At 39.5% G+C, this 11,297-nt stretch overlaps 1 protein-coding gene across 1 annotated transcript; it reads right to left on the bottom strand.

Moving 5' to 3' along the window:
- Positions 1–335: 335 nt before the first annotated feature.
- Positions 336–2,687, bottom strand: LOC306999710 (uncharacterized protein). The gene is made up of 6 exons (XM_079614608.1): positions 2,504–2,687; positions 2,240–2,323; positions 1,461–1,538; positions 947–1,063; positions 834–868; positions 336–713 (listed from the first exon to the last, which is right to left on the bottom strand). The coding sequence occupies exons 1-6, from the start codon at positions 2,577–2,579 to the stop codon at positions 363–365; spliced, it is 741 nt and encodes a 246-aa protein (XP_079470734.1). The 5' UTR covers positions 2,580–2,687; the 3' UTR covers positions 336–362.
- Positions 2,688–11,297: the final 8,610 nt, after the last annotated feature.

The following is an 11,297-nucleotide window of genomic DNA, read 5'->3' as shown; positions in this document are numbered from 1 at the left end:
TCATCATCAAATTATGCAGGTAAAAAAAGTTATTAAAAACTTTTTAATATCGATCTTAAACTGATTTCACAAAACTCATTGTCACATTTGATAAAAGAGCCACATATAGTGGTTTACATATAGCTACTAAATTTCACTGCTTGTACGTTTAAAAAAAAAAAAAAACTATTTTATTAAACTGTAGAAGACGTGGTCTAATTACAAATAACACTGAATTTAATAATATTTTTCATTCTTTCCCTAATTGTAATTGTTAGTAAATTTCCTTGTGAGTTACATACAGAAGAATACTGATAAAAATTTGTTTTGTACAGAAAAGTGTGTCAAAATTTTTATATTTTACCAAATTCTGACAGTCTTTTTCATTTATGGTTGATCACTGAATATATCGGACCCTCGTTTGTTGAGATGTTTTGTGGATGTGTTGCTGTTACGTAGATCAGTTCTGTCCCGCTGTCCTGTGTTGCTTCAGGAGACTTTATTTTGGCATAATAATCACCGGCTGTATCTGTCACCTGATTGGTCGAGTGGGTGTGACTGGGGTTTGAATCAGGCTGCTGATTGGTTGCTGTGGCGTAAACAGTAGAGACTTTTGGGGGGGTGTTGAGGTGTGACGCAGGAGTCTGATTGGATGAAGATGCAGGCGTCTGATTGGATGACGATGTTACCATGGCGACATCTGTGCTTGGAATCTCTTCATATATGTGGTCAGTCTGAAAAACAACACATACATCAATAATTTAATAGTTTACATGGATTAAACACTGTTGGTCAATAAATAATCATTTAACATGTATGTCTGATCTTCTACAGGTAAAGATTTGAACACTCACCTCTGTATTGTGCTGCACATTTTGCTGAAATAAAGCTGTTTAAAACCAGACAAAAGTCAATTCACACACAAAAAAAAATAATATAATAATAATACTCACAACCAAACTGTTACCTGTCCCAGATTGCCTCTTCCTCTTCTTCAGGATGATGAAGGATCCAGAACACAGAGTCAGAACCAGCAGAACCGAACCCAGACCGCCAGCAACAGAAGCCAGATCTGAACCCAACGCTAAACACATGATATTTACATGATGACACACTGATTCTGATTATACTGGACAATCAACAACAGATATTAATCATTTTGATTATTGTACTATTAAAGATATTGTAATATTGTAAATATACAGTGGTTAGTGTAACCGAAGTGAAACTGCAATGGTGAACCTCAACTCTTCAGAAGGAAACGCTTCTCTTTACGGTTGATGTCAAACCAAATTAACCACAATAAATCTGATATGTGCATCATTCATATTTATACAGTAGATGAAATGTGTCTCAACAAATAAATAAGCAAAATTTCAAATTTCATTTTCAATTAAAAAAATTCTCAAAGCAATTTTCTTTCAAAGAGTGATCATGTGATCAGAGAGTTGCATTGTGGGTAGTGTAGTTTGTGTGCTTACAAGTGTGTGTCTGATAGAGTTGAACTGTAGTATTTCCTGTTGTTGTTCTTGTTGTTTCAGTTTCTGTGTGACGAGTCGCTGACAGAGAGAAACACAGTGACTGTGAATGTGCCGCTCATGCAGTGATATAATAACACATAATAATAATAATCATGCAGTGATATAATAACACATAATAATAATAGACAAACACACATAACACTGTTTGCTATTGCTGCATATGAACACATGTTGTGTTTTCTGTTCACATCACTGAACACTGATAATCACATTATATTAGTGTTCGTTTAGAAGACACTTCATCATCTGAACAGATACAGAGTCACTGTGGATAAAACTCTCAAACATGTAAAGCTGGACTCATGTTATTAATGTCATAATGAGATGATTTTACACAGAAACTGCAGAACAAAGAAAACACTGTCTGTAAAATGACGCGTCAAACATTCAGTTGTTGTACAAGATTGATTCATGTGTTGAGGAACATCACAACCTCTAAACGTTCAATGTGAAGCAATTTTTGTTTATTTTTCACAGAAGCTTTGATGAAATTCATGAATGGATCATTAAAATTGTGTATAGAAGCTTTTTGTTATCTCTGTATTCAGTAAAATCACAGTAACTTTACATGAACAATATTTTCATCAAAACACATGAGTGCAGATATCTCTGTGTGTGTGTGTAGATGTCAGTGTGTGTGTGTGTGTGTGTGTGTGTGTGTGTGTGTGTGTGTGTGTGTGTGTGTGTGTGTGTGTGTGTGTGTGTGTGTGTGTGTGTACCTGTGCTGGTGTGTTCAGTGCTGCTGTTTGTATACGGACTAATGCTGGATGTTGAGATCTGGACACGTGTTGTTATCACTGGAGCTGAGAAATGAAGAAGAGACGTCAAGCCGTAACAAATATATTTAGAGTAGATAGCTTTTGTATTGTCATAAATTTTTTAGTGCACATGTGAACAAAATTCCACTCCACTGGCTCATAAAATATAAAAATATAATAAAAAAATGCAACAACGTGAAACACTTCAGTATTGAATATCAGCACCTCTGATCACAATAAGCTCCACTTGTTTGTAGTTTTCAGCTCCAGCTCCACAGGCGTACGGTCCAGCATCTTCCATCTTCAGGTCACTGATGGTCACTGTAAATGATCTGGTCTTATGATTATCCTGCAGTGAGAATCTGCCACTGACCTTTTTTTCCAGCAGATTGTAGTATAAGGACTCTCTTTCTGAAAGGTCCTCTGTAGAAGAATTTGTAATATTCTTTATATCCTTTTGGATAAGAGCACGTAATGTTCACTCGTTCTCCTTCTGTTTCTCTCACTGTAATGTTCACAGACAGTGAACTGCTCACCACACACACACACACACACACACACACACACACACACACACACACACACACACACACACACACACACACACACACACACGCACACACACACACACACACACACACACACACACACACACACACACACACAGCTTTACTCATGCACTGATAACATACACCATAATATTATATAATAAACATGTTTAGTAGAGATCTTCAGCTCTTACCCGTCAGCAGAAACACACACACACACACACACACACACACACACACACACACACAAGGGTGTTTTGCTATCCTTGTGAGGACATTCCATAGGCGTAATGGTTTTTATACTGTACAAACTGTATATTCTATCCCCTTACACTGCCCCTATCCCTAAACCTGCCCATCACACACACACACACACACACACTGCCCCTATCCCTAAACCTACCCATCACAGGAGACATTCTGCATTTTTACATTTTCGAAAAAATATAATTTAGTATGTTTATTAACCCGTTCCCCTCATGGGGACCGCTGGCTGGTCCCCACAATGGAGGTGATTTCAGGTTTTACTATCCTTGTGGGGACATTTGGTTCCCACAATGTAATATAAACAAAAGCACACACACACACACACACACACACACACACACACACACACACACACACACACACAGTTCTTCAGCTCTTACCCGTCAGCAGAAACACACACATATTTACCCCATTAACCCCTGCTGGTAGATCTCATATTAACCCCATTAACACTGGAGAAGTGGATCTGACTCACATGTTTTGTTCGTGCCCCACTCTCACTGTTTACTGGTCAACCATATTTGATACACGCTCTAAAGTATGTAAAGTACAACTGAAGCCATGTGCTGAATTTGCTATAGTTGGTGCTCCAGGTGATGAATCGAATCTGACTCAAAGTCAAATAAACATTATTGCGTTTGCATCCTTATTGGCTCGCATAAGGGTGAGATTACATTGGAAATCTACAAACCCACCTAAAGCATCGCATTGGCTTCAGGATTTGATGGTATACCTACACTTGGAAAAGATGAAATATTCAAGAGGTTCCCATAAATTATCTTATGTCTAGCAACCCTTATTATCCTATTTTTCTGCAATAAATGTATTTCCTGGGGAGTAGTGGGATTTACATTGGTATTGTAACTTTTTCTCTTACACACACCTCTCTATATGACAATCTTGTACATGTGCTCCTGGTGTTTTTCCAGGTATTTACATGTGTAAATATGTAGGGCTTGTGTTTATTGTGGTAAAATGCAGTTTAATTTTTATAGCACTTAAGTGTAGCTGTCCATAGAGGCAGTTTCGATTTTCTCCCATTTTCGGATTATTTGATTTGCCTGTGTTAATTGCTTGGACTAGCAGCAACTGTAGAACAGATATAAAGGCTAGGAGAATCAGAACAGTGCAGGACAAGCGTCAGTCTGCGTGAAGAACAAGAGCGCGCAAGAGGTTTTTTCTTAATATTCAGTTCTCTTGTTGTTTAGTGTATTATTTTCCAGAAAGTAGGGCTATTTTCGATTCTGTGGTTACTTGTACATTTTTACCTTCAAACAAATCTGTATTTTAATTAGACGCGTGACTACTTTATATAACAGCCACGTCTGAAAAGTGGGCTATTGCAGTTTAATTTTTATAGCACTTAAGTGTAGCTGTTCATAGAGGCAGTTTCGATTTTCTCCCATTTTCGGATTATTTGATTTGCCTGTGCTAATTGCCTGGAATAGCAGCTGTCCTCACTCAGGCGTTGAAAGCACTATATTTCTGTAGTGTGCGCGCTGTCGCGCAAGCGTCAGCGTTCAGCTCTCCTCGTGTGAAGACCGACTCGGGTAAAGACCATCGACTCTACCTGCGCGACTCCACCGAGCAAGGACACCTACAAGGTACATACCTACACTTAAGTATCCTATTCTCCCTCTTCCTTTCACACTGGTATAGTATTTCCCTACTAAATATGTGCTTTCAATACATTCCTGTTGTCTCTCGACGACGCTCTCCCATCACGCACAGAAGGCAGCGCAATACTGCTAATCTGCGTCCCATTCTCTCATCCTCTCACACACCTCTCTCTATTTCTATGGGTCTATGGAATTGTCAGTCAGCAGTCAACAAAGCTGACTTCATTCCAGCCTTTGCATCTCACTCTACTCTTAATATTTTAGGCTTAACTGAGACCTGGATTCGTCCAGAAGACTCAGCAACCCCGACTGCTCTCTCGAACAACTTCTCCTTCTCTCACACTCCTCGCCAGTCTGGGAGGTATGAAGGTAAATGAGTAGCAAAACTCGAGAGCACGTAGATGTGAATTTGAGAACTTGTACAATAAATATTTGAACTTGAATGCTCAAATTTAAACTCACAGCTCTGATGTGAACACCTGTAAAATAAAAATCTGAAGTTGAATGTTGAAATTTGTACTCGCAGAGAATCGTCACAAACCTGTATTCTGAATTTGAAGCTGCAGACAAAGTAGTCACAATTGTGTAAAATGCCATTCACAAAAATACAATGACTGACACAAACGTGTAATATATATTTGCACTTCTTCTTACATTCATATTCCCAGTACGACCTCAAATAGGCACTTGCAACTCCTCAAATCTGTCACTACAAGTTCAAATTTCGCGCCTTGACTTTTGCTACTCTTTTCGCGATATATGAGGTGCAAAACTGACTTGTGCACTTGCAACTCAGAGGCACGAGAGAAGGGGGGCGGACGGGAGCGGGGTTGTTTAAAGGAGCCGTTCTATTGGCTGGCGCCTAGCCAATGAAATGGGTCTTCTATTGTGCGTGATGATGTCACGAAACCCGCCTCCTCGTGGACTATCTGAAACGCTAACATGGCTTAATCATAGGGCTTAATGCGTACGCAAGCTGATTTTCACAAGCAATTATTTTTGACTTGGTGTTTGCCTTTTAAACATAACTTCTCTCCTCAATCGTTTTTTATTTGGAATAATAAATATATAACACATATTGTTCCCACTCAAATGAGGGAAACATAACCTAAACAAATTTAGATGGAGGAGAAGAAATATTAACAAAAAGAGATCTAATCGATTGGTTACTGCATTAATCATTAATTAAATCAAGTTTATCTAAAAACAAATGTTTGGAGACTTTACTTCCTACTGCGCTACACCAAGAGCCCTGATTTCTGAATAGAGATACAATTTTGGCAGAAATAGAATTGATTACAATAATATATTCTTTAACAGAAATATGACAGTAATACCCCAAAACTCACCATCAGAATTCAACAACTGACCAACATATACATATATAGTAGGCGGCTATCAGACAAACCAATGTTTAAAAAATAAAGCTTTTCTTCGGTGTGTAATATATTTATTATTCCAAATAAAAAACGAGTGAGGAGAGAAGTTATGTTTAAAAGGCAAACACCAAGTCAAAAATAATTGCTTGTGAAAATCAGCTTGCGTACGCATTAAGCCCTATGATTAAGCCATGTTAGCGTTTCAGATAGTCCACGAGGAGGCGGGTTTCGTGACATCATCACGCACAATAGAAGACCCATTTAATTGGCTAGGCGCCAGCCAATAGAACGGCTCCTTTAAACACCCCCGCTCCCGCCCGCCCCCCTTCTCTCGTGCCTCTGAGTTGCAAGTGCACAAGTCAGTTTTGCACCTCATATATCGCGAAAAGAGTAGCAAAAGTCAAGGCGCGAAATTTGAACTTGTAGTGACAGATTTGAGGAGTTGCAAGTGCCTATTTGAGGTCGTACTGGGAAATATGAATGTAAGAAGAAGTGCAAATATATATTACACGTTTGTGTCAGTCATTGTATTTTTGTGAATGGCATTTTACACAATTGTGACTACTTGTCTGCAGCTTCAAATTCAGAATACAGGTTTGTGACGATTCTCTGCGAGTACAAATTTCAACATTCAACTTCAGATTTTTATTTTACAGGTGTTCACATCAGAGCTGTGAGTTTAAATTTGAGCATTCAAGTACAAATATTTATTGTACAAGTTCTCAAATTCACATCTACGTGCTCTCGAGTTTTGCTACTCATTTACCTTCATAGGGAGGGGTGGGGGCACAGGTCTTCTCATTTCTAACAATTGGAATTACTCAACTCTCTCCTCTCTCTGCAATAACTACTCGTTTGAATATCATGCTATTACACTTACATCTCCCATTAAGATCCATATTGTAGTCATATATCGCCCCCCAGGTCAACTGGGAAGCTTTGTAGAGGAGCTGGATGTGCTGCTGTCTTCTTTCCCTGAGGATGGCACCCCACTTGTAGTCTTTGGTGATTTCAACATTCATCTAGAGAAGCCGAATGCAAGAGACTTCATCGCTCTCCTAGCCTCATTCGATCTCAAACGGCTCATCGCCTCAGGTACTCACAAATCAGGCAACCAACTGGACCTGGTTTACACACGCAACTGCATCACAGACAGCATTTTGGTGAAACCTCTCCATGTTTCTGATCATTTCCTCATTACATTCAATCTACAACTCACTACCCATGCTCCACCAACCCCCCTACCAGTTACTTTCAGACGAAACCTGCGCTCACTCTCTCCCTCCCATCTCTCCTCTGCTGTGTCATCTTCTCTTCCCTCACACTCACACTTCTCATCTCTGGATGTTAATACCGCAACATATACTTTATGCTCCACTTTAACTTCTTCTTTAGACAATATCTGCCCTATCTCCTCCAGGCCAGCACGCACTACTCCCTCTAACCCCTGGTTATCTGAGGTTCTTCGTGAACACCGGACTAAACTCAGGGCAACAGAGAGGAAATGGCGCAAATCAAAAGACACAACTGACCTTAGTATGTATCAATCTCTGCTCTCTTCCTTTTCTGTTGATGTTCATGCTGCAAAATCTTCTTATTTCCACAACAAGATCAACAGCACCGCTAACACACGAACTCTTTTCAAGACATTCAACTCTCTCCTCTGTCCACCTCCACCACCACCCACCTCCTCTTTAACTGCTGATGATTTTGCTAACTTCTTCACCAACAAAACAACAACTATCAGCAATCATTTCTCAGCTCCACACACACATGAACCCAGTCCAACCCCTCCCACTCCCAAACACATTCTCTCCTCATTCTCTCCACTAACCGAGGAAGAAGTATCTAAACTTCTCCTCTCCAGTCACCCCACCACCTGCCCTCTAGATCCCATCCCCTCACACCTTCTACAAGCCATCTCTCCCACACTTCTCCCAGCACTCACACACATCATCAACTCATCCCTCCACACTGGCACTTTTCCTACAGCATTCAAGCAGGCTCGGGTAACTCCACTGCTTAAGAAACCCACATTAAACACATCACTCTTAGAGAATTACAGACCTGTCTCTCTCCTACCACTCATTGCGAAAACACTTGAACGAGTTGCCTTCAACCAAGTAACATCCTTCCTCTCTCTGACCAACCAACTAGACGTAAACCAATCTGGCTTCAAGAAAGGGCATTCAACCGAGACTGCATTGCTGTCAGTCACAGAAGCCCTACGGATCGCAAAAGCTGCCTCCAAATCATCAGTTCTCATTCTCCTGGATCTGTCTGCTGCCTTCGACACCGTGAATCATCAGATCCTCCTGTCCACCCTCTCATCACTGGGCATCACAGGAACTCCTCTCCACACAGCAAAAACTCCAGTGTTCACAGAAAACACTCCAGTGTTAAATTAACACTCCTGGGAGTTTATATGAGTCCAGACTCAAGAGTGTAAAGTGTTCAAATATGAGTGTTAAATGAACACTCAAGAGTGTTAAAGTTAATGAGATAATTAAGTTATTAATTGAGTGATGATTGAGTATTAGTGATGAACACCTGATGATAACAAGCAGAATCACAGAAGGAGAAAATCACAAATTGTAAGTCACCATTATGGAGATCAGTGTTTGCTTTAGTTGGGCTCTTGACCCTTATATTAATTACTTAGAATTTTGTGTGCCTGCTGTTATTAATTTATAACAGACAGATGAACAAAGAAAAAAAGTGATATGTTGGTTACGTTATGACAATCATAATATGAACTTGATCACTGAACCCTTATTTCTGATTAAAATTTATGTTGTTTATTACAGCATAACTGTGATTCTACATAAATATCCAGCATTTTTGATAAATAAATATTGAAGAATTTATTTTAAAGTTGTTTTGAAAAAAAAATCTTCATTTTAGGCACACACAGACATCAAGATTCAGTCTATGCATCTCAACAATGGTGACAAGCAAAATATTCAATTAGGAAAATGAAATTACTTCATATAATTTGTTCATTCCGCAATGCATGATGGGAGCCATTAATGAGTTGATTGGTGGCAGCCGCTGCAACATGCTTTATTATTGTCACCATTGTTGAGATTCACAGGCTGATTATTGATGTCTGTGTTTCTAAATAAAGTATTTAAAAGTCTCTTGATCAGAACCATGTTTATAAATATTTTGGATTAAATAAAAAATACTGAAAATCATACTGTGTCAGAGAGCTGCTTTATAAACAAATTAAACCAAACTATGTAAATAAGTTTTGTTTATTTCAGATCACAATATGATTGTCATAACATGACCAACACCATCAGATCACATTTTCTCTTTGTTCATCTGACTGTTATTAATCAGAAAACGCAGACAACCAAAATCTAAAGTTAATAATATAAGGGTCAAGAGCCCAACTAAAACACACACTGATCTCCATAATGGTGACTTGCAATTTGTGATTTTCTCCTTCAGTGATTCTGCTTGTTAACATCAGGTGTCTACAATAATACTCAATCATCACTCAATTATTAACTTAATTATCTCATTAACTTTAACACTCTTGAGTGTTCATTTAACACTCATATTTTAACACTTTACACTCTTGAGTGCGGACTCATATACACTCCCAGGAGTGTTAATTTAACACTGGAGTTTTTGCTGTGCACTGGTTTGAGTCCTATCTCACAGGTAGGTCCTTCAGGGTCGCATGGAGTGGCGAGGTATCCAAAGCACATCAACTGACTACAGGGGTTCCTCAGGGTTCAGTTCTTGGACCGCTCCTCTTCTCCATTTACACCACATCACTGGGACCCATCATACAGGCACATGGCTTCTCTTACCATTGCTATGCTGATGACACCCAGCTCTACCTCTCATTTCAACCTGATGATCCCACAGTAGCTGCACGCATCTCAAGCTGCCTGGCGGACATCTCGGCATGGATGAAGGAACATCACCTGCAGCTCAACCTGGCAAAGACTGAGCTTCTCGTCCTCCCTGCCAACTTCACTATCCAGCTAGATTCAACTTTAATCACCCCATCAAGGTCGGTCAGAAACCTTGGAGTAACATTTGATGAGCATCTGACCTTCACAGACCACATCACAAAGACAGCTCGATCATGCAGGTTTGCACTGCACAACATCAGGAAGATCAGGCCCTTCCTGACTGAGCATGCAACACAACTTCTCGCCCAGGCCTTGGTTATCTCTAGGCTTGATTACTGCAATGCTCTTCTGGCTGGTCTTCCATCATGTGCAATTAAACCTCTATAAATGATCCAAAATGCTGCAGCCCGTCTTGTCTTCAACGAGCCCAAAAGGGCCCACGTCACTCCTCTGTTCATCTCTCTGCACTGGCTACCACTCGCTGCTCGCATCAAGTTCAAGGCAGTGACGCTCGCTTACAGATCGACCACAGGCTCAGCTCCCTCCTACTTTCACTCGCTCCTACGAGTCTACATCCCTACCAGAAGCCTGCGATCGGTCAATGAGCGACGGCTCGTGGTACCATCACAGAGAGCCACAAAATCACTCTCCAGAACATTCTCATTCACGGTTCCTTGCTGGTGGAATGATCTCCCTACCCTCATCCGGAATGCAGAATCCCTGACCACATTCAAAAGACAACTGAAAACTCATCTCTTCCGTGAGCACTTGACATAAAAAATAAAAAAAAAATAAAAAAAACCTCTCCTTTACCCTCCCTTGTTTTGGCTTATGCTACTCTGAGCAATGGCAGAACTTTGTATTTTGAGCACTTCTTGCGTTATTTTTTGCCTCTTCACGATGACTCGCTTGCTGTAGTCCTCAGTTGTAAGTCGCTTTGGATAAAGGCGTCTGCTAAATGACTAAATGTAAATGTATAATTGTTACACCTTTGATTCTGGTGTCCAACTGTTTTTCTCTCTCCTTTTTTTTTTTTTTTTAAATTAATGAATTTATTTATATTTAAACATTGTCATTGTTTAACTGTTGCATAGTTTTATTATTTTAATTTAATATTGTATCATTATTATTACTATTATTATTATTATTATTATTTAGCATCATCATTTGTACTAATATTGTTTAATTAACATCATCTAAGGCAGGTTGTTCTGGGTTGGTTGGGGAGGGATTGAAAATTTAAAAAATACAATCTCTGTACAAACAATAGCATTTGCCTTTGAAATTAAAAAAAACAACAACAAACAAACTGTGGAACAGAAGCTAAAATATAT

The sequence above is a fragment of the Phoxinus phoxinus genome (genome assembly GCF_949152265.1).
Source record: "Phoxinus phoxinus genome assembly, chromosome: 6".
NCBI classification, from domain to species: domain Eukaryota; kingdom Metazoa; phylum Chordata; class Actinopteri; order Cypriniformes; family Leuciscidae; genus Phoxinus; species Phoxinus phoxinus.
The sequence above is the reverse complement of the archived record's forward strand: the minus strand, read 5'-3'. Positions and strand labels throughout refer to the sequence as shown.

Coding starts and splice junctions, on each gene's coding strand:
- LOC306999710 (XM_079614608.1), bottom strand. CDS start 2,579: ATGGAAGATGCTGGACCGTACGCCTGTGGAGCTGGAGCTGAAAACTAC. Junction 2,324..2,503: donor GGAGCTTATTGTGATCAGAG/GTGCTGATATTC, acceptor TTCATTTCTCAG/CTCCAGTGATAACAACACGT. Junction 869..946: donor GAAGAGGCAATCTGGGACAG/GTAACAGTTTGG, acceptor GGTTTTAAACAG/CTTTATTTCAGCAAAATGTG.